Source organism: Oncorhynchus clarkii, chromosome 25, assembly GCF_045791955.1.
Source record: "Oncorhynchus clarkii lewisi isolate Uvic-CL-2024 chromosome 25, UVic_Ocla_1.0, whole genome shotgun sequence".
NCBI lineage: Eukaryota > Metazoa > Chordata > Actinopteri > Salmoniformes > Salmonidae > Oncorhynchus > Oncorhynchus clarkii.
This window is the reverse complement of record NC_092171.1, coordinates 11,137,679-11,165,309: the sequence shown is the minus strand read 5'-3', so window position 1 is coordinate 11,165,309 and position 27,631 is coordinate 11,137,679. Positions and strand designations below refer to the sequence as shown.

Sequence of the window (27,631 nt, the reverse complement as noted above, 5' to 3'; positions counted from 1 at the left end):
TCTGATTCTTAAACGCCTGGCAATTTGAGCAGTTGGGCACAACACGAAATTTGAGGCGGCAACCGTGGTCACATTTACATATGGACTGTTGATGGGATATTTCGATGGCAGAATGCTACCTTAGAGAGTCGGGCATCTGTGCGTGGTACCATCGGTTTATGTCAAAGACGCCGATGTAGGTGGAGGGGTTGCCCTGTCCATAGGCCTTCACCTGCCAGCTGAAGATGGACACGCTGGTGTCTGGAGATGCAACTAACGAGGAGAGAAGGAAGCCTTAGGACCAGCAGAGACCACAATGAAAAAGCAAACAACCACATTCGTTCGTTTCCCCCTTAGGGTCAGATTCATTAGTGCACACCGTAGAAAATTGTTACGCAACGGACAAGTTCAGGTCTCCGTTTGGTGTCTAGTAAGTCAATACCACCCAGGTAGGATACTGAGAAAGAGTATTTTCTGGTAAATAAGACACCAATCTAATCCTAAACAGAAAGAGATGGGATGAGTTGAGATAAAAATGAAGGCAGGGGTACCTTCATTCATACTCTCGTCTCGGTCTGGGTGGTGTCGGAACTTCTCAATGGTCTGGCAGCTGAGCAGGCGGGTGTTGGTGGTCTGAGCCCTGAGGGGGAAGGCGGTGCTGCTCAGCTCCTGACTGTACCGCTCCTCACAGTACTCCAGACCCTAGGAGGAGGGAGGGAGAGGTAATGATGGAACGTTTAAAAGGTCTCAACGCAGTGTATTTGAATATGTCCAAGTAAAAAATAAGTATGGTTGTGATTGGGAATAACAGGTGACTAAATTAAATCTTTAGGACTGAGAAAGCTCCAGAGAGACTTTGAAACCGTCAAGCTTTTGGGCTTTAAAAGCATGTTACCAGGCCAAATACTTGACCGAAAGCATTCGGGTGACAGCCCACACTGAGTCTTTTCCAAACAAAGGGGGCATTGAACAGAAGTTGGACCCGGCGCGATCCGCGGCTGGACGCGGGAATAGCTCCTTATTTAATTTAGAAAGAATAAGATCCTTGAGGTGAACAATTCTGTATCCATTGGGGGCTCGAAAGAGACCAGAACAGATGGGCCATTTACCAATTACACAGAATAGATCAAGACAATAAGGCTGTGTTTACACAGGCAGCCCAATTCTGATCGTTTCCCTGTAATAGGGATAAATAACAAACTTGGGCTGCTTAAATAAACTCAGCCTAAGGTAGCTAGCTAAGTAAAAACCTAGAAGACGGTTGATATTACGGTTACCTCATAGAATATCTTCCCTGAGGCCAGACACTTCCTCTCACTGAAGGCCAGCTGGAGCAGGTGGAGGCTGACCTCGTCCGCGTCACTAGAGAGAGAGAAACAAAATGTAAAAAAAATATGAAAATAAAACAATTTGCGTAATTTCCCCAAATCTGAAACCCTTATTCAAGGTTTCAAAGACCTCGGATGAGAATAGACGACCCGTCCTGTTGGGGGAGGACGCAGAGTGCTGTGGGTTGGCAGCGCACAACATTGCTGCCTGCCATAAAACAAGGGACAGTGTCTGATAGACCAAACAACCTGTCCTTGTTATTTTTTTTAAAAATCATTTAATTTGTTTATTTAAATTATTTTACCCCCTTTTTTCTCCCCAATTCCGTGGTATCCAATTGGTAGTAGTTACAGTCTTGTCTCATCGCTGCAACTCCCGTACGGACTCGGGAGAGGCGAAGGTCGAGAGCCATGCTTCCTCCGAAACACAACCCAACCAAGCCGCACTGCATCTTGACACAATGCACATCCAACCCGGAAGCCAGCCGCACCAATGTGTCGGAGGAAACAACGTGCACCTGGCAACCTGGTCAGCGTGCACTGCGCCCAGCAGGAGTCGCTAGTGCGCGATGAGACAAGGATATCCCTGCGGCCAAACCCCCCCCAACCCGGCCGAAGCTGGGCCAATTGTGCGCCGCCCAATGGGCCTCCCGGTCGCAGCCGGCTGCGACAGGAGCCTGGGCTCGAACCCAGAATCTCTGGTGGCACAGAGATTAGACCACTGCGCAACCTGGGAGGCCTATAACATTGTTATTTTGACCCTGGATTATTACTGTTACTATTGTCCCGTTGATAATATTGATGATTATCAATATTATAATTATGTTAATATTGTAAATTAGTACGCTTTGGCAATATGTACACTACCGTTCAAAAGTTTGGAGTCACTTAGAAATGTCCTTGTTTTTTAAAGAGAATCACATTTTTTTGTCCCTTAAAATAACATAAAATGTATCAAAAATACAGTGTAGACATTGTTAATGTTGTAAAATATTATTGTTGCTGGAAACAGCAGATTTTTTAAGTGGAATATCTACATAGTGGGCCTCAGATAATGGGCCTCTGTACGCCCATGTAGATATTCCATTAAATATCAGCTGTTTCCATCTACAAAAGTCACTTAATGTATTTCTGATCAATTTGATGTTATTTTAAATGGACCAAAAAACATGGTTCTCTTTCAAAAACAGGGACATTTCTAAGTGACCTCAACCTTTTGAATGGTAGTGTACATTTTATGTAATGCCAATAAAGCAAATTGAGAGAGAGGGTGTATTAAAAAGGCAGCAAATACACCATGTCATGTATTTGCAAGAGGTGGTTAATACTGCATGGGTATAAATGCAAAAATAAAGGCAAATCCTGAGTTGAACAGTGTGATGTGACCGCAGTGTACCACGGCTGCATTTGCATACAAGCTGTGAAATGCAGAGCTTCCACTATACTGCTTCAACTGATCTAGTCCTCTCAGACGTGAACACCAAAGGGGCTGGGAACCCACATTTTTTATTATTGTTATTTCACCTTTATTTAAAAAAGGTAGGCTAGTTGAGAACAAGTTCTCATTTACAACTGTGACCTGGCCAAGATAAAGAAAAGCAGTGTGACACAAACACAGAGTTACACATGGAATGAACAAACGTACAGTCCATAACACAATAGGAAAAAATCTACATACATTGTGTGCAAATGAGGTAAGATTAGGGAGGTAAGGCAATAAATAGGCCATAGTGGCGAAGTAATTACAATTTAACAATGGAGTGAGATGTGCAGAAGATGAACGTGCAAGTAGAGATGCTGGGGTGCAAAGGAGCAAAAAAAAATAAAAATAATTATAATTATATGGGGATGAGGTAGTTAGGTGGCCTATTTATAGATGGGCTATGTACAGGTGCAATGATCTCTGAGCTGCTCTGACAGCTGGTGCTTAAAGCTAGTGAGGGAGATATGAGTCTCCAGCTTCAGTGATTTTTGCAATTCGTTCCAGTCATTGGCAGCAGAGAACTGGAAGGAAAGGTGGCCAAAGGAGGCTTTGGGGGTGACTAGTGAAATATACCTGCCGGAGCGCGTGCTACGGTGGGTGCTGCTATGGTGACCAGTGAGCTGAGAAAAAGCGGGGCTTTATCTAGCAAAGACTTATAGATGACCTGGAGCCAGTGGGTTTGGCGACGAATATGAAACGAGGGCCAGCCAACAGGTCGTATATGGGGCTTTGGTGATAAAACGGATGGCACTGTGATAGACTGCATCCAATTTGCTGAGTAGAATGTTAGAGGCCATTTTGTAAATTACATCGCCGAAGTCAAGGATTTGGTAGGATAGTACGTTTTACGAGGGTAGGTTTGACAGCATGAATGAAGGATGCTTTGTTGCGAAATCGGAAGCCGATTCTAGATTACATTTTTGGATTGGAGATGTTTGATGTGAGTCTGGAAGGAGAGTTTACAGTCTAACCAGACACCTAGGATTTGTAGTTGTCCACATATTCTAAGTCAGAAATGTCCAGAGTAGTGATGCTGGACGGGCGGGCAGGTGCGGGCAGCGATCAGTTGAAGAGCATGCATTTAGTTTTACTTGCATTTAAGAGCAGTTGGAGGCCACGGAAGGAGAGTTGTATTGCATTGAAGCTCGTCTGGAGGTTAGATAACACAGTGTCCAAAGAAGGGCCAGAAGTATACAGAATGGTGTCGCCTGCGTAGAGGTGGATCAGATAAATCACCAGCAGCAAGAGCAACATAATTGACATAAACAAAGAAAAGAGTTGGCCCGAGAATTGAACCCTGTGGACTCCCATAGTGACTGCCAGAGGTCTGTACAGCAGGCCCTTCGATTTGACACACTGAACTCTATCTGAGAAGTAGTTGGTGAACGAGGCGAGGCAGTCATTTGAGAAACCAAGGCGGTTGAGTCTGCCGATAAGAGTGTGGTGATTGACAGAGTCGAAAGACTTGGCCAGGTCGATGAATACGGCTGCACAGTACTGTCTTTTGTCGATGGCGGTTATGATATCGACTAGGACCTTGAGCATGGCTGAGGTGCACCCATGACCAGCTCGGAAACCAGATTGCATAGCGGAGAAGGTACGGTGGGATTTGAAATGGTCGGTGATCTGTTTGTTAACTTGGCATTCGAAGACCTTAGAAAGGCAGGGTAGGATAGTTATATGTCTGTAACAGTTTGGGTCTAAAGTGTCTCCCCCTTTGAAGAGGGGGATGACTGCGGCAGCGTTCCAATCTTTGGGAATCTCAGATGATACGAAAGAGAGGTTAAACAGGTTAGTAATAGGGGTTGCAACAATTGCGGCGGATCAGTTTAGAAAGAGAGGGCCCAGATTGTCTAGCCCAGCTGATTGGAGTTGAAACTGTTCCATTGTGCCGGGCAAGTGAAAACAAGCACACCTCACATGTTTTTTGAAATACACATTGCACGCAGATCTGGTGTGTGCAGTACACACTACGACCCCTTCCAAGAGGCCTTGAGCTTTGCGGCCCAGGCAGGCAGGCAGACCGGCAGGTGGAGAGGGAAGGACAACTTACCTGTCCTGGGCAGACTGGACAGCCCACAGGTAGCAGCAGTTACGGGGGTCGTTCTCTGGCTCCTGGAAGGTGAATGCGTACACTGGCACCCTTCCGCCCTCTAGCTGGGAGTGATACCTGGGGGAGAACACAGCAGAGGCCATCAGACCAACCCACACAGTCTGTGGCTTTCCCATTGCGTCATCACTAGGTCGTCAACTCACTCCTTCTTGAGCGTCTTCATGTTCCAGAGTTGCAGGTATCCGTCGGAGAAGCCCACGGCCAGCTGGTTGGTGCGGGGGATGTACTGCAGGGCCGTGGCCCCCGTGCCCGTGGGGCTGCTCAGCTGCAGACAGAGGTGTCTCCCCTGGCGCGTCTCCTGCTCGCGCAGCCTGGGTATCTCAGCCGGGGACTTAGTCACTACCTCCAGGTCTGGAGAGGATGGAGGTTAAAGATGAAAACAAAAAAACAAAGACACATTGAACACTCGCACACAACCTTCAGAGGGACTGCTGGCCAGTACAGTTTAGGTTATGTAAAGTTAAGCACACACACACACACGCACACACAAAGGCTGACCTGAGGCCTCCAGCTCGCTCTGGCTGCAGGACAGGTCATCCAGACACAGGTCCACCAGGAGGACGTGTCCCAGGTCCGTGACCACAGCTGCCACGCCAAAGAACCAGCGCAGGCTTTGGTGGAGGTGCTGTGTGCTAGCACTGGCCCCGCCATAACTCACCAGGGGCTCAATGGCCGTGATCTGCCAATCAACACATTAGCAGTTAGTCAGTCGACGTCACAATCAATCAAATCAACTGGTTGATGAAAGCGAAAGGAGTGGAGGGTGAGCGAGAATATGAAAGAGAGAGACAGGAAGATGAGAGCACTCACCCTGCCCGGTACGACCACGGCCTTGACTACTCGGGAGATGCCCAGGTCGTAGAGACACAGCATGCTACCCTGGGCCTCCTCCAGGCACACCAGCAGCCCCGTCCTCTTCAGCCAGGAGAAGTCCCTGGCCGCCAGCACGCCTGGGGGGTGCTCCCCCTCGCCGCTAAAGCAGTAGGCGGACAGACGCTCGCCCGTCACCGCATGGACCACCTCCAGCTGGGGCCCACATGCCAGCCAGGCCAGCCCGCTGCGACCTGCGCCAAGGGAGAGGGGAGCACGTCAGTGAGGTAGGGAGGAAGCAGACAGGCAAAAGGTGATGGCTAAAACGTAGACAGGAAACCCAAATGTTTTTTTGGTTGTTGTGAAGTTTGGGAATTGAGGGTGCCGACAGCACAGGCCCAATTCGTGACTATGCCATACTTCCATCCTCTCAAGCATGGTCAGCTGGTGAGCGATGGCCGCCGTGCAGACACACGTCGACTTACCGACGGTGAACTTCCCGCGCAGCACAGAGTCCAGGGTGATCTCATCCTCCCCCAGAGCGTCGACAGTCACCTTCGGGAAACACAGCAGGCTGCTGGTGACCTGGGCAGCCAGGTCACGCATGTTCACTCACTGCACACAAAACATGAGTGTTACGTACACATACAAAACATTAAACATTGCATTACTTTTGCAATTCTTTAGAGAGTACTTCGTATCGTCCAAACTTTGTGGATGTGGCACATATGGGCGTCAAAACCTACAGGGTTCTCGTTGCTTTCTACAGTAGCACCACGCTCCAAGGTTTAGCAACTAAATTCAAATCAGACAACAAGAGAGTGAAAACTGTCCCTTTGTAAGCCTACACCAGGTTTTATCTTTGGAGCTATTGGGGGGGGGGGGGGACAAGAGGGGTCTTTCAGCAGAGTTATGGTTCCCAGTTGTCAAAGGTTTGGGCTCCGGGCCTGCTGGAGTTACAGCAGCAGCCAGCATGGGTGTCTGTGCACGTGTCCTTGTCTTGGTGCTGAGTAACATGTTGACAGGTGTGAATATAGTAGCCCATTGACATCCAGTATCATGTACAAGTTTGAGATTTGAGGATGATTCAAACGCTCCTACATGGCATGTTGCTCTGTGTTAACTTTTCACCGTGGTTAACCGTTTACCCACTTCATTCCCCATGACAGACAATGTGATCTTGGGGACCTATCGTAGAGAGCCTTGTATAGATGTACATTCAAGGGTAACTATTCAACAAGTGTCAGAGCGCAAGCACAGCTTTCTGTGTCACTGTAGTGCAACGTTTGACCAAACTCTATTCAAGTATGAGTCTGGCCTAGAGCAAAACAGTGTCTTTCACCAAAGAATTACTAGACTAACCTGGGAATTTCATAACATGCCATGTGTAGCTACTTTTTAAGTAAAAACCTTTGCTTAATGTTAGGAGATGAAGCAGATTGCGTTCTTCATTTCACTGGTCACATTACTTAACGTCATGAAGCTTACGTAGTTTCCAGAACAGTCGAGCCAGTCACGTGTTTGTTTGTCAATACCACAACAGGAGAAAGCGGGAGCAGGTGAGTCCAGCTGTGTGTTGACAGGAGTCACATTTTACATTGAAAGTCAAGTGTTTTTTTGCTTTAATAGAGTGATCAGGGACGTGCAACTATAGCCATCCTTGACAGAAAATACAGTAGCGCAACACATTTGGCAGAAAACAGTTTACATTTTCATCAGATGGCAACACTGTTTGGCTGGATTCTTTTATTTTGAGTAGTGGACCACTGTTTATATTTTGCCAAGATGCTGTAAAAATTAAGTTAATACGTCTCTGCTTGTTATCGTAGATCTGTTATATTTACTTGAATGTGTTGTAACTAAATTACATTTTGTTTTAAAATATTTGTATTTAAGTTGGTGTTATTTGCTGGCAGCCACATAAATGAGCTTAAAATGAAAAAGCAGTCTTTATGCAGAAAACAATGCACGGCCATCATATTTCTAATGTTTATTATAAAACGAATGTAACCAACGGTATTTCCTAATGTTTAGCTTCAAGTTTATCTTGTATTTTAACGAAGAAAAGTAGGCTGGCTACACAAAGTACTGGAGAAAAGTAGCTACACATCAGTCAGAGCGCTGTTTTTGATAGATGACAATTCACGAACGGGCATCCTGAGTGGAGAAGAGCAACTAAAGCACAAAATGCGTTTGATGCTGAGTAGGGTTGCACATTTTGGGGAATATTCAGTGAAAAGGGAATACTGAGTGATCCTTCGTATCTCCCAAAAACGTTTTGAACAGACATCTGTAAAATGATAGTCTAGAAATTAAAGCTTTGGTTGTCTTCCTCTCAGGCTTCCATGTCCTCTCCCTGGACCTCCGCAATGTCCACCTCTTGAACATCAGACTCTGAGGCCTCATCGTCACGGTCCCTTTCCAACCTTGCTGAGGATGGCTCATAGGCTCAAAGAGCCTCACATTTGCCTAGATGGCCACCAATTTTTCAACCCTTGTATTGGTCAGCCTGTTGCGTGCTTTGTTGTGTGTTCCCAAACAAAGACCAGTTGCGCTCTGATGCGGCTGATGTTGGTGGGATTTGGGGGATGGAGGCAACAGAGGAAAGAGCCTCAAATCCACAAAGTCCCTTCTACCAGGTGGCTGATGAGATATGTTGGCACGACTGCCATATTGCATCTCCGTCCCAAAGCCCTTGCTTGGAAGTGTACTTCGCCAGACTGCCAAGAACCTTGCCCTCATCCAGGCCAAGGTGGCGAGACACGGTAGTGATGACACCATAGGCCTTGTTGATCTCTGCACCAGACAGGATGCTCTTGCCAGCATACTTGGGGTCCAACATGTGCGCTGCAGCGTGTATGGGCTTTAGGCAGAAGTCTTCATGCTTTTTTATGTATTTCAGAACGGCAGTTTCCTCTGTTTGGAGCAACAGTGAAGTGGGCAGGGCAGTAGTCTGAATATCAGACAGGATGGCATTGTCTCCCTTAATCTGTGCAATGGCTACTGCTATAGGTTTCAGGAGTTTCAGGCTGCTTACCACTCTCTCCTAAAATACATCATCCAGGAGGATCCTCTTGATGGGGCTGTCCATATCGGCAGACTGTGATATGGCCATTTCTTGGAGACTCCTTCCCCTCCAGGAGACTCAAACATGACAACACCACCCCAACGGGTGTTGCTGGGAAGCTTCAATGTGGTGCTCTTTTTCTTCTCCCTTTGCTTGGTGAGGTAGATTGCTGCTATAACTTGATGACCGGTCACATACCTAACTGTTTCCTTGGCTCTCCTGTAGAGAGTATCCATTGTTTTCAGTGCCATGATGTCCTTGAGGAGCAGATACAATGCATGAGCAGCACAGCCAATGGGTGTGAGGTTAGAACTTCTCTACTTTAGACCAAGCAGCCTTCATGTTTGCAGCATTGTATGTCACCAATGCAAATACCTTCTGTGGTCCAAGGTCATTGATGACTGCCTTCAGCTCATCTGCATTGTAGAGACCGGTGTGTCTGTTGTCCCTTGTGTCTGTTCTCTTGTAGAATACTGGTTGAGGGGTGGAGATGATGTAGTTAATTATTCCTTGCCCGCAAACATTTGACCACCCATCAGAGATGATTGCAATACAGTCTGCTTTCTCTATGATTTGCTTGACGTTCACTTGAACTCTGTTGAACTCTGCATCCAGCAAATGAGTAGATAAAGCATGTCTGGTTGGAGAGGTGTATGCTGGGCGAAGAACATTCAGAAATCTCTTCCAATACACATTGCCTGTGAGCATCAGATGTGAACCAGCTGCATACACAGCTCGAGCAAGACATTCATCAGCATTTCTCTGACAACATTCCTCCATTGAGTCAAAAAAAACTTTTGCTTCCAGGAGGACCATGAGCTGTTGCTGTCGATAAGGTCTCCGATTCAGCATTGTCACCTTGAATTAGAAGTAGAGGGACTTTTGTCAGAGGTTGCCGGTTGTGAGTGCTGAGGGAACTTTATGCACTTGGCCAGATTATTCTGCATCTAAATTGGATTCTTCACATATGATTTGGCACAGTATTTGCAAATGTACAGAGCGTTTCCTTCTACATTAGCTGCAGTGAAATGTCTTCACACATCAGATAGTGCCCGTGGCATTTTCCTGTAAAGATTATTAAAAAAATGAGTAAAAATAACTAATACAATTCTATGTACAGATAAATAGTTAAGCAGTTTAATCTAACAACTCCTTTGTGAGATAAATGTGTTAAAATGAAACTTGTATGGAAACAGGTGAAATAACACTCAGTTAAAAGCAAGCTAAAACCCACATGGTAGCAAAAACTAACGAGCATAAATTGTTAACAAGTTAAAAATGATTTAAAACACACTTTGCTGTTGGCTACTATTTACTAGTTAACAAAAAAATCATGTAGGTCGTATAAAATATATTCACCCGACCCAGTATTGTAATCAAAACTTACCAGAAAGCATGTAGTCCTTGGCTCAGACAGTGTAGTAGCGTGGGCTCAAGAGCATCTCAATAGTGTGCAAGATCTTGAGAATCAGCTGCACATGTGATTGAAGAATGCACTGTGTATGCAGAGGGTTGCAATTCCATTGAATTGGGGATAGTTTAACCAAAATATGCCACAATTGCTTTAAGTGTATCCCACAAAAAAGGTTCACTGTTATAAGCTAACTTTTTTTGATGAATTTAAGCAACATTTCCAAAATTCCAGGGCTTAACTTCACATGGAAAGTTTCCGGAAATTTACCGGGACGTTTTCGACCCTTGCAACCTTAATGCTGGGCAGAAACTACAATAAGAAGCATTTTAGATCTGCGTTTACAAAATGCAGCAAGATATTTTTTTTGCTGCGTAAAAAACAAAGAATTCTGCCTTAGAGCAACCCCTTACTTAGATACCTAGCACGTTAAAGTAAGTGGATGAATTAATAAGGTCACGGGGCATCATATTGTGTTAGATTTAGGCCTGACCACAATTAGTAGACTGGTTAATTGTTAGGAGTAACAAATACAATACTTACACAGTGCATTCAGAAAGTATTCAGACCCCTTGACTTGGACATAAACGTGTTAACTCTCGCAAGGCGGCCGGCACAGACGGCATCCCTAGCCGCGTCCTCAGAGCATGCGCAGACTAGCTGGCTGGTGTGTTTACGGACATATTCAATCAATCCCTATCCCAGTCTGCTGTTCCCACATGCTTCAAGAGGGCCACCATTGTTCATGTTCCCAAGAAAGCTAAGGTAACTGAGCTAAACGACTGTCGCCCCGTAGCACTCACTTCCGTCATCATGAAGCGCTTTGAGAGACTAGTCAAGGATCATATCACCTCCACCCTACCTGACACCCTAGACCCACTCCAATTTGCTTACCGCATCAATAGGTCCACAGACGACGCAATCACACTGCCCTAACCCATCTGGACAAGAGGAATACCTATGGGTCCCTGGGTCTCGACCCCACCCTGTGCAACTGGATCCTGGACTCTGACGGGACACCCCCAGGAGGTGAGAGTAGGAAACAACATCTCCACCTCGCTGATCCTCAACACTGGGGCCCCACAAGTGTGCATTCTCAGTCCTCACCTGTACTCCCTGTTCACCCATGACTGCGTGGCAATGCACGCCTCCAACTCAATCATCAAGTTTGCAGATGCCACTAGTGGTAGGCTTGATTACCAACAACGACGAGACGGCCTACAGGGAGGAGGGGAGGGCCCTCGGAGTGTGGTGCAGGAAAATAACCTCATACTCAACGTCAACAAAACAAAGGAGATGATCATGGACTACAGGAAACAGCAGAGGGAGCACCCCCCTATCCACAATGACGGGACAGTAGTGGAGAAGGTGGAAAGTTTGAAGTTCCTCGCCGTACACATCACGGACAAACTGAAATGGTCAACCCACACAGACAGCGTGGTGAAGGACCTCAGGAGGCCGAAGAAATTTGGCTTGTCACCAAAATCACTCACAAACTTCTACAGATGCACAATCGAGAGCATCCTGTCGGGCTGTATATCACCGCCTGGTACTGCAACTGCTCCGCCCACAACCGCAAGGCTCTCCAGAGGGTAGTGAGGTCTGCACTACCTGCCCTCCAGGACACCTACACCACCCGATGTCACAGGAAGGCCAAAAAGATAATCAAGGACAACAACCACCCGAGCCACTGGCTGTTCACCCCGCTATCATCCAGAAGGCGAGGTCAGTACAGGTGCATCAAAGCTGGGACCGAGAGACTGAAAAACAGCTTCTATCTCAAGGCCATCAGACTGTTAAACAGCCATCACTAACATTGAGTGGCTGCTGCCAACATACGGACTCAAATCTCTAGCCACTTTTATAATTAAAAATCACTTGGGGCGGTAGGGTAGCCTAGTGGTTAGACTAATAACCGAAAGGTTGCAAGTTCAAATCCCTGAGCTGACAAGGTACAAATCTGTCGTTCTGCCCCTGAACAGGCAGTTAACCCACTGTTCCTAGGCCATCATTGAAAATAAAAATGTGTTCTTAACCGACTTGCCTAGTTAAATAAATGTAAAAAAAAACAATGCCAATTTACATAATGTTTACATACCCTACATTACTCATCTCATATGTATATACTGTACTCTATACCATCTACTGCATCTTCCCCATGCCTTTCGGACATCGCTCATACATATATTTATTTATATGTACATATTATTTTTCATTCCTTTACACTTGTGTGTAAAAGGTAGTTGTGAAATTGTTAGATTACTTGTTAGATATTACTGCATGGTCGGAACTAGAAGCACAAGCATTTCGCTATACTCGCATTAACATCTGCTAACCATGTGTATGTGACCAATAAAATTTGATACGTCTTGTGTTTGAGCCGTTGAACTACACTGTTTGTATTCAACCATATTCCCAGTTACCTTGCCATGGTTAAATGTGGTGGTTCGACTTTCAGTTTTGCACGAATACTGCCATCTATCCACGGTTTCCGATTTGGGTAGATTTATCCAGATGATGCTGCGTCACATTTTGCGCAACACTACTATCGGTGTGGTCGAGGCATTAAACAATACTTCAAGGCAAACGCAGCGTTAAATTGGAAATTAATGTACTTCTGCTGTAATTGAAATCCAATAATCTGTACGATCGAGGCGTTCCTTAAAACCGAGGCGTGACAACGACATATTTTGGAGGTATGGCAACGCGAGACTACCAAAGCACAGACATCACGCTAGTTGCAGCACGTCTAAAGTAAAACAGTGTTGTTCAGGTAAATTGTTTGTTTGGTGGAAAATGTGGGGTGGGGGATTATCTAACTTCCACACCACACGAACTAGGTCACTGACGACACTTTCCATATGTATTACGTTGACGTTATGATTGTGAGGCGGGTGAATCAAAACCTCGCATGAGGTAGCATTATGCTAACATTAGCTGCCTAACTAACCACCTAACGTTTGCTACCTAACTAAAATAGCTAGCTAACTTTAGGTACAAGCCGATTTAGCTAAATGTACTGCTCACTTGTGCTTGACAGCTAATCCGCCCATTCTACCAACTGGCGGCGTAGCTAGAATACAAAACCTGTTCTAGTTGGCTACCTACCGGTAACTGTACAACTAGCAAGACGTTAACGTTACCTGTCTGATGTTGTCGACGCACTAAAATGCGGTAATGTCTTTTCGGTTGCGACTCTTCTTCGGCCCTGTCATAATAATACGATTTTCTTCCGAATCCCTTTTGTTTTTGAAGACAAATGTCAATAACCCACAAATATTATAGTATGAAGGACCGTGTCTTTAACAAGTCTTCTGCTCTAGACTAGCTGGCTACTTGCTAGAGTTCATGTAAAGCCAGCTACTGCGCAGCATTGTGAAACCAGCGACATTAAGGTCACGTGATCACGCTTGATATTTTTTCAAAATGAAAGTCTCTGTTAACAAGACGTTTTTGTGATTTAAGACCACAAAAATGTTTTTAAATTACTAAACATACATTTATTGAAAATATAAACAAGATATTATAGAAATCAATAAAAAAATATCGATTTACTGTTTAATTTTGCATACTATAATGATGATGAGTTTTTTTTGTTATAGTCCCCTGTACAATACAGCAACAACAACACAATACTAACACTATTGCTGGAAGTATTAGTAGTTTTTAACTGGTAACAGAACAGTATTTACATACTGTAATCTAACAATTTCACAACCATGTTTCAACCATGTTTCATGAGCTGAAATAAGACCTCAGAAATGTTCCATACACAAAAAAGCTTATTTCTCTCAAAGTTTGCTCACAAATTTGTTTACATCCCTGTTAGTGAGCATTTCTCCTTTGCCAAGATAATCCATTCATCTGACAGATGTGGTATGCCAAGAAGCTGATTAAACAGTCGTGAAGAGGGCATGACAAAACCTATTCCCTCTCAGGAGACTGAACATTTCTCATGGGTCCTCAGATCCTCAAAAGGTTCTACAGCTGCACCATCAAGAGCATGGTTGCATCACTGGTATGGCAACTACTCAGCCTTCGACTGCAAGGCACTACAGAGGGTAGTGCGTAAGGCCCAGAACATCACTGGGGCCAAGCTTCCGGCCATCCAGGACCTCTATAGCAGGCGGTGTCAGAGCAAGGCCCTAATAATTGTCAAAGACTCCAGCCACTCTAGTCATAGACTCATGGCAAGTGGTACCGGAGCGCCAAGTCTAGGTCCAAAAGGCTTCTTAACAGCTTCTACCCCCAAGCTATAAGACTCCTGAACAGCTAAAGAAAGGGCTACCCAAACCCCTCTTTTACGCTGCTACTACTCTCTGTTTATTATCTCTATCTATCTCTACCTACATGTACATATTACCGTGACAAACCAGTGCCCCTGCACATTGACTCTGTACCGGTACCCCCAGTATATAGCCTCGCTATTGTTATTTTACTGCTGCTGTTTAATTATTTGTTACTTTTATTTTACTTATCAATTTTTTACTTAACACTTATTATTTCTTAACTTCTTTAGGGATTGTTGGTTAAGGGCTTGTAAGTAAGCATTTCACCTACACCTGTTGTATTCGGCGCATTTGACAAATAAAATTGGATTTGAAACAGCATGATCGTTACACAGGTGCACCTTGTGCTGAGGACAATAAAAAGCCACTCTAAAATGTGCAGATTTGTCACACAACACAATGCCACAGATGTCTTTTGAGTGAGCGGGCAAATGGCATGCTGACTGCAATCATGTTAACCAGAGCTGCTGCCCGATAATTAAAGGTTAATTTCTCTACCATAAGCTGCCTCAAACATAGTTTTAGAGAATTTAGCAATATGTCCAAACGGCCTCACAACCGCAGACCACGTGTATGGCATCGTGTGGGTAAGCAGTTTCCTGATGTCAATGTTGTGAACAGAGTGCCCCATGGTAGCGGTGGGGTTATGGTATTGGCAGGCATAAGCTTTAGACAACAAACACAATTGCATTTCATCGATGGCAATTTGAATGAACAGCGATTCTGTGACGAGATCCTGAGGGCTATTGTCGTGCCATTCATCCGACGCCACCCTTGGCTTTAACGCCACAACCCCACCATCTCATGGTCAAGGATGAAAATGTATATGGTCGTGTATATCGACGACATCCTGGTCTACTCGGCCGCTGTGGAGGATCACATTGCCTACGTCTGAGTAGTCCTGGAACGCCTCCTGGCAAACCACCTGTTTGTTAAGGCTGAGAAGTCAGTTTCATCAGGAGTCTTTCTCCTTCCTTTGCTAGCAAATCAGCCCGCAAGGAGTGAAGATGGATGCCAAGAAGGTAGATGCAGTCAAGTCATGGCCAGTCCCAACCACCATAAAGGGGTTACAACGTTTTTTTAAAGTTTGCCAACTTCTACCGCCGTTTCATCAAGAACTTCCTCTCCATCGCCACTCCTCTCTCCTCAAGGGGGGTCCCCGAAGGTTGGAGTGGAGTCCAGCAGCTGACGAGGCCTTCTGCCTACTAAAGGGACGTTTCCCCTACCCGCATTGCTCAAACACGCAGATCCCATGATAACCTTTGTGGTAGAGGAGGACTCATCAGAGGTGGGAGTGGGGGCAGTTCTGTCTCAACGAAAAGGTAATGCACAGAAATTGTATCCGTGTGTGGATTACCCTAAGAAACTATCCCCTGCAGAGAGAAATTACAACGTCGTGATCGAGAGCTCCCGGCGGTGAAGTTGGCATTAGATGAGTGGAGACATTGGCAGGAGGGCGCCAAGGACCCATTCGTCATCCTCACCGACCATTGGAACCTGGAGTACATATGGACAGCGAGGAGGCTGAATCCACTCCAAGCAAGGTGGGCCATGTTCTTTACAGGATTTGACTTGCAGCGTAGCCTAGTGGTTAGAGCGTTGGACTAGTAACCGAAAGGTTGCAAGATCAAATCCCCGAGCTGACAAGGTACAAATCTGTCGTTCTGCCCCTGGACAACGCAGTTAACCCACTGCCGTTCTTGAAAATAAGAATTTGTTCTTAACTGACTTGCCTAGTTAAATAAAGGTCAAATAATTTTGTTTAAAAACAGAATAGCATAGCCGGTGCCCTGTCCCGTCTCTACAATTTGGGAGAGGATCCTGTCCAGAATGCACCCACAATCCCTTCCTCTCAAGTTGTAGCCCCTGTGGTCTGGGATGTAGATGTGGACATCCTTCAGGCTCTGCTGAGGGAGCCCACACCCACTACCTGTCCTCCTGAGCGCATCTACATTCCCACAGGGATAAGGGATTGGCTGCTGACCTGGGTGCACACAGCTGTCGTCGATTGACATCAAGGTATTTCTCGCACTACCCAATCCATCTCCCAGAAGTATTGGTGGCCTACTTTGGTGCAGGATGTTAGTCGCTACGTCAACTCCTGTCCCGTATGTGCTCAGACCAAATCCCCCCCGGCATATTCCAGCAGGGAAACTCCTTCCGGTGCCTCAGCGTCCCTGGTCTTATCTATCCATTGATTTCGTCACTGATCTCCCCTCCTCTGACGGTTTCACCACCATTTTGGTGGTTGTGGATAGATTTTCTAAATCCTGTCGTTTCATCCCTCTCTCTGGCACTATATCTCTGGCATCATGGCCTTATGGAGGACATCGTCTCCGACCGTAGCCCCCAATTCGTATCATAGGTATGGAGAAGCTCATGGTTGCAGTCAGTCTCACTTCCGGGTATAGGCCTCAGTCTTACGGGCAGGTGGAGAGGATGAACCAGGAGCTGGGGAGGTTCCTGAGGAGTCACTGCCAGGACTGGCATGGCGAGTGGGCCCAATTCCTTTCATGGACGAAGTACACCCAGAATTCATTATGTCACTCCTCCACTGGGCTGACACCCTTCCAGTGTGCTCTGAGTTTTCAGCCGGCTCATTTTAAAAGGCTAATTGTTCATTAGGAAACACTTTTGCAATTATCTTAGCACAGCTGAAAACTGTTGTACTGATTAAAGAAGCAATAAAACTGGCCTTCTTTAGACTAGTTGAGTATCTGGCGCATCAGCATTTGTGGGTTCGATTACAGGCTCAAAATGTCCAGAAACAAGGATCTTTCTTCTGAAACTCGTCAGTCTATTCTTGTTCTGAGAAATGAAGGCTATTCCATGTGAGGAAATTGCCAAGAAACTGAAGATCTCGTACAACGCTGTGTACTACTCCCTTCACAGAAATACGCAAACTGTCTCTAACCAGAATAGAAAGAGGAGTAGGAGGCCCCGGTGCACAACTGAGCAAGAGGACAAGTACATTAGAGTGTCTAGTTTGAGAAACAGACGCCTCACCAGTCCTCAACTGACAGCTTCATTAAATAGTACCGGCAAAACACCAGTCTCAACGTCAACAGTGAAGAGGCAACTCCGGTATGCTGGACTTCTAGGCAGAGTTGCAAAGAAAAATACATATCTCAGACTGGCCAATAAAAATAAAAGATTAAGATGGGCAAAAGAACGCAGACACTGGCAGTGGCGGACTGGCCATCGGGAGCACCGGGTAGTTTCCCGGTGGCCTTGAGGGTCGTTTTGGCCTGCCGTGAATAGTCAACTTGACCAGCGATAATATAGCATGCATGATTGAGTTGACGGAGAATCCACTCTTTAGGCGCGACTCACGCTCTCGGCTGCAGTGTCCCCGCGCCAAAAATGACATCAAGTCTCTCTGCGACACACATAGCAACCTGCTTCTCTACCGATAACATTTTAGACAAGTTGAACGGCGAAATTGGACGGTCGGAAAAGGAAAGTTGGAGCAGAGAGGGAGAGAATTAAAAGAGTAAGGCCCTTAACACAAACACAGCTAAATGCTGCAAAATAAGCGACATGTTCGCCGATAAGGGACCAGGTCAGTCAAAAGCACTAGCTAAAACACATACTGACACACACACGACACCCAGCATGGCTAGCTAGGTAGCCTAGCTAATAATAGTGACACAACAGCCGGAAGGCTAAACAGTTTGTACGTCTTACGTCTTTGTGGAGGAATTATATCATGGCAATGAGTGCAACATAGCGATCATAATATGACATTGAATGACATGAATCCATTCTAAAAACTGTTTGCTAGGTGTAGGCAAGAGCAGAAGCGAATAGGTAAACTGGGATATGACTAAAGAGTAAATCAGGGTGATTTTTCCACAAATAGACAGGTGCTGTATTTACCTTTCCATGGTCGCAAGATCTTATCTATTTTTGTTCAATTTCTATTAAAATGTATTGAGATCATTTGTTTCTTTTGGGATATGTATACAGAGTATGTCCACATCCCGGATCATTTTATTGGTAAACTACAAGGTAATGTAAAAGTTGTATTTTTTGTGATCCAATAAGTAATATGGTACAATTATCACAATTTGGTTGTAATCCAGAGAGCTAAGAAAAAACGATTTAGATCCTCTGAGGTTGTGTAGGGATCCAAGTTGTGGATTTAAAAGAAAACATGAATCATCAGCGTACAATGACACCTTTGTTTTTAAACGCTGGATTTCTAATCCCTTGATATTATTGTAGGATCTGATTTTAAACGCTAACATTTCAATGGCCATAATAAATAGATATGCTGATAGTGGACAACCTTGTTTTCTGAGAAGTAGCCATTATTTACTATTGTCACATGTGCTCCCTCTCCGGCCTCTAGGTCACCAGGCTGTTCATTATGGCGCACACCTGTCACCAGCCTTACACGCATTATGACACTCACCTAGACTCCATCACCTCCTTGATTACCTGCCCTTTATATGTCCCTCCCTTTGGTTTCTACCCCCATTAGTCATTGTTGCTGTTTCATGTCAGTGCGCTGTTTGTGTTCCTTGTTTTGTTCATTTATTAATTAATTAAATGTATTCATTCCCTGAACTTGCTTCCCGACTCTCAGCGTACATCCGTACAACTATTTTACACCTACTATACATGATTTTAACCCATTTTATTAGAGATTGTCCAAAATTGAAATGTTCCAGGCATTAATATATAAACTCCAGTCGTACTTTATGAAAAGCCTTTTAAAAGTCAGCTATGAATAGCCACGGCACAAACAATTGGAAATGGACAGCTCGTGGTGCTGAAAGTATGCAAATTTGAGTAAACATCATTCATTTTAAACGTCTTCATTTTAATTAGGGATATGTGTTGGAGCCTATAATCGAATCTGACACTATCAATTGATTAAGCTATTCACATTCTGTACAATAAAATACATTTAATCCCAGACAGCTTTTAGGGAAACACTTGTGACCTCTCGTTGGGTTAAGCCAAGGAAGAAGATTAGCCAGCAGTTGAAGCTTACATTTTTCTGCGTCAGTAGGCCTACTCGGTCTGGGGTGGAAAGGTAGGCCTAACTTGAAAGTACCATGCTTAGATCCCTACGGACGTCTCAGAGTTAATTATTTACAAACAGGGACAGTTTCGTTGCAAATAACACACACTGTTTTGGCATTGTAGAAATATAATAAGATGAACACATAGGACTATCTCTCTGTCTATACTGTCATTTCAGTCATTTGTGATTTATTTAAAACGTTTCTACTAATACTGTATGGTAACTATTGAAGTCCACTCTTGTACAGCACACTAAAGGTGTATCTCTTTCTCTACAATTTAGGAGATTTTAAGATATTTTGTTGTTTGTGATGGTACTCTAGGTGCGAGGGACATCCTGTGCCACCAGTCAGTTGATGGTGGATGACCTTCTGACCCCGTGCTCGCCAGGTGACCCGGCGGCCATAGAATTGACCTGGATGGATGTGCCTAGCGACAAGCTGCTGGAGCCCATCATCTGCATGGTGAGAAACACACATTCACAGCACAGACACACTCACATTCACTGCTCACAAACATACTGGAACATGCCGTTTCAACATACACATCCAGGCATTTCAAACTGACTCTCACATTTGTGTAATTTCTGAACCATGCTCATGATTTTGTTTGTCTTCTGTGTGTGTCCCTCTATCCTCCAGTCTGACGTGCTGTGCTCACTATCCACCACGCAACCCACAGTCAACATGGAGGTCTTGTTCAAGGTCAGGAAGTTCACAGAGGATTTAGAGCAGGAGGGTTGAGAGGTCCTGGTTGGCAGGGGCTTTACTGCTCCTTACTCAGTCTCTCCTATCAAGACCCAACTCCAGTCAAATAGTAGCTACAGTATTACAACAGTATTACAACACTACGAACCTGCATTGGCAAGAATGATGGAGCATTTTAACTTACACACAATTGTTGTTTTTTTGCATATCCCAACTCCCTCTGAGACACCCACAAGTGCCTTATTTTCTCACTTTGTCGGCTCCGGTATTTGAGCCAGCAATCTTTCGGTAACTGGCCCAATGATCTAAACTTGAGGCTACGTGCCGCCCCTTAGTGGGTCTGCAGGGTGACTCCCCTAGTGGGTCTGGAACCCAGGTCAGCAGCACTACATTGCTGTGTGTCTGTATAGTTGAGGGTATATTGGTTTAGTAATACTCAATTCAGTTCTGTTTCCAGAGGGGATCTCAATGCTGTTACACGTAGCCACGATCACCAAGCTACCCTGACTTAATAAAACCTGAATTGAAAAAGAACAAGATGTGCTTGTCATTATTTTATTTTTTACTTTTACTATTTACTATTTTTTTATTTTTTACTATTATAGTATACCCACATTTCTGTCCACAACTTTTGAATCAGGTAGTAATTAAACAGATACATGCGCTGCCTTTCCAACTGATGTCAAGTTCCAACACAAATATTAATTTGAAAAAGCAATAGACTTTCACATTGTAGGTCTGTTGTTTAAACAATGTAATCATAATATATGACATTTAGCAGATGCTTTCATTCAAAGCGACTTACAGTCATTTGCACATACATTTTACGTATGGGTTTCCCCGGGAATCGAACCCACAACCCTGGTGGTGGGATCGGCATGCTCTACACAGGATCATCATTTATACTGTAATATGTGTTTATAACAGGGAGTGACATTGATAATAAGTCTATAGCAGTATAATAAGTGTTTATAACAATGTACAGCACATCTACCAACACACCGATGCGTTTCAAGAGCCTACACTATTTTGTTTCAGAATCCTCAGACCCCTGACAGGGAGGACCATAGGGGATAGTGCCATCTAGTGGAATGGAAATTAAACTATTATGACAGATATTATTTAATAAAGAATATTGAAAACCTAAATTACTTTTCAGAGATCAGAGAAACTTAACAGAACGCATCTTGAAACAGAAAATATGCCACAATTTGTGAACGATGGACTTTTAATTTGAAGCTTTTTGCTCGATTTGGAACCGTTAATGTCGCTGATTTCATGAAGCTCTCCTGCTCATCAATTACTTCACGAAATCCCGCAACGTGAAAGCGCCAGAAATAAACATCGCGAGATTGTAAATATGTGTAAGAGTCAGAGATTTGAAAGCAGACGCTTTCATCCAAAACGATTTACAGTAATGCGTACATACATTTTTTCTTTTGGGTGGCCCAGGGAAATTAGACTTTTTCGAGTCTTTCGAAGCTATTTTTGTATCTTTTTCTTTGTAATACTGTATGTATTCAATCAATTCGATTTGATCACTTCCCAATGGGCACATAAATCAATTCAATGTTTATTCCACGTTGGTTCAACGTAATTTAATTGAAATTACATGGATATTGTGTCACAGTGAATTGTATAATCTGCAGTCAATTTCATAATGTTTTCATGTGCCACGATTCTGACATTTGACATATGATCCTCAAAGGATTAGGCTAAATAGTTTCAGTGGTGCAGTCGGTGTAATCTCAATTCAATACGATGTGCATTTACTGTACATATAGCCAATATAGCTATTAAACCCATGTTCAGTGACTTTAATCTGTGACGCAAGTGGACAATTATGTTTGTGACGTTCCATGGAACCCACCGTGTAGTTTAAAACTCGATTCTGATTGGCTTGCAGGTCATTCTACAGTGTAAATCATAAATGAAAACGTGCTTTTATATCAGTGTGACAGATTCACAATACCGTGTCTCAAACCGTACCGCGCTTTTATCTGCCTAACGGTATCTTCAAGCAAGACTGGTTAGGCCTTTTGGATAGCTTGTCCAAGGTAAGAATATGCGTCAAGCTATAGCCTACTTTTAATGTTTTAGTTTCCCGAACTCAAGTTACTCCAGTCAAGTGATTAATCGTACATTTGTTGTTTTGACTGAGCAGTCCAATGGCCAATGCTGTTTTTGGACTATGAGACCCTCGGCTATATACTATGATGAGCCAATAACACGCATAGTTTATGCATTAGGCATTGCACAAGTCAGTGTCTAGGTCAGAATATAAAGTAGCTATTTCCGTTAACTCACATTACTCAAGTCAAGTGATTAATCGTAAGAGTTAGTTGTTTTGACTGTCAAAAAAATAACTTTGATGGAATATTCCAAATTACAATGGCAATTATGCATCACAAATTCACATTATTACTTGTATTTCAATGATTCATCCAGGCCCAAGACTTAAAGTCGCCTGAAAGCTGTGTAGCAATAATTCCAGCTTCTGACCAAGAATCATGGATACCTTTCATGTGAGTACTCACACACCAGATTTTTTTTACATACCTCAGAAGGAAGATACCTCAATATCTGGAAGCACTGTCTCATGTACAACTGTTAATGCTATCTCTGAAATGTCTAACTAAATGTTGACTTGATCGTTTCATCAAGACCTTCTCATCACAAGTTGGAACTAGTGGTCAACATTGGGACAATGCCGCCCAAAATAACAGGGACCAACATTTTCATGGAGGTAAGCACTACACTTCTGATGGGTTCAACGATTGTATTACATTATCTAAAAGTGAGAAAGTAAATCCCAGCTGTTTTTATTCTTTTCACAGGGAAGAACAATCCCCATTATGCCATGAATGTTTCATTGCTGAACAACCATAGATATTTTTTCTCTAATTTGGCTCCCGTTCCTCCAACAGTGAGCAAGACCTGTCAGCAGAGCTCACTGGAGCAGGGAGACATGCCGTCACCCTTTTGGCACCTGACAAAGTACACTTTTTTTCTTCTAAATAACACTATAGTAACATCTTCTGCACAAAGTTACATTCCTAATAAGATTGGTGTTAAGTGAGAAAGAATCCTAAAGATGGTCCAATGGGCATGGTCTGAAGGCTCTCGTCATCTCAGTATGTTGAACCACCTGATTTCTTGCAGGCTTGAGATTCAGATCCTGCTGAACGATGTTAAGCATTCGATTAACCACATGCAGGGGACGCTGAACACCATGCAGGGGCAGTGTATTGAGTTGCAGACTGCCATATCTAAGGTAGTGTCAGATGAGTCTCAGATACAGAAGAATAAGTCTATGATGGTATGGTGATAATGATTGAGATGGTGATTATAATAATGATGACTAGCGGTACGGTACCCCACCCTACGGGCGGTAAATCATTGGATCTGATTAATTCAATTCAATGCAATTCAATCTTTGAGGACTGCAACCATAGAAATACAGTTTATTTACACTAATAATAAGCTATTGTCAACTTCCCGTCTATGCTTATCTTGCTCATTGCTCACTGTTACCCTATGTGTGCAACTATTATTGATTTCTCACACAAAAATAATTTGGTTGCAAATGTACCTGGGGCCACGTAAATAATTGTTAGGCTACTCATTTTGAATGAGTGGCAACTTGTGTGACCATAAAAATCTGTGTGCGACTGGGGACAGTAAAATAATTTGGTTACTGACCTGCCCTACATCATAGAAGGCCCTTCAAGTCGGAACTAGAAAATTCGGACATTTCTGACTCTCTGACTCGCTAACTCGTTATGGAATGAGGATTTCAGGTTTCCCACTTGTGAAGTATCAGAATCAACCAGTAGGAAGCTCTACGCTAATAACTTACATTCATTTTAACTCTGAGGTTCCAAGTTTCCGAAAGCATGTGAATGCGTCAATAATTGCCATGGTAATTTTGAATGTTCAGTCAGTGAGCATTATGGGTAATTGTCCTACATACTTACATCAAATGCTTTATGATAGCATCATCTCCTGTAGTAACAGTACCTTTCCAAACACAATTACAATTAAAATTAACAAAGATACAAAATATTGCTAAAGTGAAGAAAATCAGCTCAAAATTGTAGGAGGAAATGCCCCTGCAGCAGGGAGACTTACGGTATTATAATATATTGTAGATAACATTAATATAATTTGTGTATTTACAGTATCAGTACACATGCAAATGGAAGTATATGCTAGGGATTGATCTACACTGAGTGAACAAAACATTAACAACACCTTCCTATTGAGTTTCCCCCCTTTGGTGGTGGACCATTGTTGATACTCAGGGAAAACTGTTGAGCTGAAAAACCCAACAGCATTGCAGTTCTTGACCCAAACCGGAGCACCTGGCACATACTACCATACTCTGTTCAAAGGGACTTAAATCTTTGGTCTTGCCCATTCACCCTCTGAATGACACACATACACAATCCATGTCTCAATTGTCTAAAAATCATTATTTAACCTGCCCCCCCCCCCCCTTCATCTACACTGAGAAGAAGATTTAACAATTCACATCAATAAGGGATTATAGCTTTCACCTGATTTGTCTATGTCACTGAAAGAGAAGGAGTTCTTAATGTTTAATACACTCAGTGTAATGATGTTATAGATTCTAAGTGGTTGATTTTTAGGGAATTCATTTATGCTCTATTTATACCTGCAGATCATCACAGCAGCCGAAGTTGCTGTGCAGAGGGAGGAGATCCTCCGAGCATCAGGCCTCATCCCGTCACAGAGGGAGGAAATGCTCCGAGCATCAGGCCTCATCCTGTCACAGAGGGAGGGGATTCCTCCAAACAGCCAGTGTCCCTGCACAGAGGGAGGGGATTCTCCCAGCAGCTAACATCACTGTGCAGAGGGAGGAGATCTTCCGAGCATCAGGCCTCATCCCTGAAGAGAGGGAGGACATCCGCCTCACAGCCAGTGTCCCTGCACAGAGGGAGGGGACTCTTCCAGCAGCTACTGCAGCTACTGTCACTGTGCGAAAGGAGAAGATCCTCCGAGCATCAGGCCTCATTCCTGCACAAAAGGAGTTGATCCACCTGATGGCCAGTGTCACTGCGCAGAGGAAGGGAATCGTCCCAATGGTCAGCGTCCCTGCGCACAGGGAGGGGATCGTCCCAAAGGCCAGTGTCCCTGCTGAGAGGGAGGAGATCCTCCGAGCATCAGGCCTCATCCCGCCACTGAGGGAGGGTATCCTCCAAACAGCCAGTGTCCCTGCACAGAGGGAGGAGATCCTCCGAGCATCAGGCCTCATCCCATCACAAAGGGAGGGTATCCTCCAAACAGCCAGTGTCCCTGCACAGAGGGAGGGGATTCTCCCAGCAGCTAACATCACTGTGCAGAGGGAGGAGATCTTCCGAGCATCAGGCCTCATCCCTGAAGAGAGGGAGGACATCCGCCTCACAGCCAGTGTCCCTGCACAGAGGGAGGGGATTCTTCCAGCAACTACTGCAGCTACTGTCACTGTGCGAAAGGAGAAGATCCTCCGAGCATCAGGCCTCATTTCTGCACAAAAGGAGTTGATCCACCTGATGGCCAGTGTCACTGCGCATAGGAAGGGAATCTTCCCAATGGTCAGCGTCCCTGCGCACAGGGAGGGGATCGTCCCAAAGTCTAGTGTCCCTGCTGAGAGGTTGGAGATCCTCCGAGCATCATGCCTCATCCCGCCACCAAGGGAGGGTATCCTCCAAACAGCCAGTGTCCCTGCACAGAGAGAGGAGATCCTCCGAGCATCAGGCCTCATCCCATCACAGAGGGAGGGTATCCTCCAAACAGCCAGTGTCCCTGCACAGAGGGAGGGGATCTTTCGAGCATCAGGCCTCATCCCTGAAGAGAGGGAGGAGATCCTCCTCACAGCCAGTGTCCCTGTGAAGAATGAAAACATTCATCCACAACCACCTTCCATCATCCCCATGTTGGCACCACTGCGGAAATGGGATGGTGGAGCGTGTACTCCACCTGTGGATTTCTATTCCAAGAGAAGAGGTCACTTAACCTTACCTAATTAGTAAAGAAATTACTATTGTGAGAATAAGTTGTGATAGATCAAATGTATGGCTCATGTGAGTGTATAGCTGTAATACTTTCATGCATTTTCTACATAAAAATGTTTAGCTCCATTGTACTTTTACATTTGAGTCATTTAGCAGACACTGTTATCCAGAGCGACTTACAGTAGTGAGTCTATACATTTTCATACTCCAGTGAATCTCTCCAGGATTTCACATGGATTTTTTTCATATTTGCGGATAAATATGCTAGATTTTGCAGCGACAATTATGACATTTTGCATTGCAATATGCAATTGTTTTGTCCAATTTGTTGCAAAAATGCGCTGACAAGGGAAAAAACTGTGTTGATGTGTCGCTTGATTAAACCATATTATGCAGTAAATGTGCGGTGATTGGTTGAAATTGCGATCCCTCTTTTTGTACTGTGGTAATTGTCAGTTCTATGCGATAATATTGTGATGTGACTATTTTATGCAGAAATAGTTTGGTGATTGGTCACATTTGTAAGCCCTCACATAATATGCAGGGAATTGTTGATTTTGCAACCAAAACAATGCGGTGGCAGAGTCCTGGAGTAACCTCCCAGTAATCCCTGTGACTGCGTGTAGGTTAAGATTGGGTTGTAACAGAGTATCAGAGCAAGACGTTCCTACCTGTCAGCTAGTAATTGTTCTGTATGGTGACATGAGCAGAGTGGCCTGACTTCTCCCACTTATTACAGATGTCCGACTTAGATATGTTGAGCATCCTGCTATGATGTCCATCACCAAGCCGGAACACTCCGATGCCAACCCTCAGTTCCAGACTGGCACCCGGCCGGTGGCTGAGCCCGAGACCCCTGCTGTTCACAATAACAGTGGAGGCTGGCTGAGCTGGGTCTTTGGGAGTGGAAGAGCTAATAAGAAGGAGGTTCATCTACCTGAGGACAAAGACAGATCTGTAAGGAACTGGTTATTAACACTATATTCTATGTAGAGACAATTGAGTGGATTTAAAAAATATATTTAAAAAATTGTGGCTTGCTTCACGTTGCTAATATCTTCTTCCTCAGATTGTCTGGGATCCAACTCTGCACAGATGGGTTAACAAAACTGAGCCCAAGGCTGAAGTACACACTTAAATTCAAATAAATTAAAAACAGTGAACAACCATTGTATTTCAACTGTGCTAATATTACCAACAATTTTGAAAATGTGTTGATGTGTTTTACAGAACAAGTGTGTACCACCACCTCCACCGATGGGGACATATGGATATCAGGGGAACACTGGCAGTGTCCCCAAAGGAGTGAATCCCTACTCTATGAAAGCAGGTGAATATTGCTTTAGAATACATGTGGTTTAACCAATACTGTGTCAGCCAATCATAGATGTCC

General features: G+C 44.3%; 1 protein-coding gene across 2 annotated transcripts in view; it reads right to left on the bottom strand.

The window, feature by feature from the left end:
• The window catches only part of LOC139383346 (protein ELYS-like), a 40,725-nt gene extending 15,745 nt beyond the window's left edge, over positions 1 to 24,980 (bottom strand). The window contains exons 1-9 of one of the 2 annotated variants that reach the window (XM_071127851.1): positions 24,900 to 24,980; positions 6,199 to 6,328; positions 5,714 to 5,967; positions 5,402 to 5,582; positions 5,047 to 5,254; positions 4,844 to 4,960; positions 1,257 to 1,341; positions 531 to 681; positions 120 to 252 (exon numbers count right to left, since the gene is read on the bottom strand). In XM_071127851.1, coding sequence (XP_070983952.1) covers positions 120 to 252; positions 531 to 681; positions 1,257 to 1,341; positions 4,844 to 4,960; positions 5,047 to 5,254; positions 5,402 to 5,582; positions 5,714 to 5,967; positions 6,199 to 6,319 — 1,250 coding nt within the window. In that variant the 5' untranslated portion in view covers positions 6,320 to 6,328; positions 24,900 to 24,980. Of the gene's footprint in view, positions 1 to 119; positions 253 to 530; positions 682 to 1,256; positions 1,342 to 4,843; positions 4,961 to 5,046; positions 5,255 to 5,401; positions 5,583 to 5,713; positions 5,968 to 6,198; positions 6,329 to 13,334; positions 13,528 to 24,899 lie in introns of those variants that run through there. The other variant, XM_071127850.1, reaches the window with a different exon arrangement.
• Between the last annotated feature and the right edge of the window lie 2,651 nt (positions 24,981 to 27,631).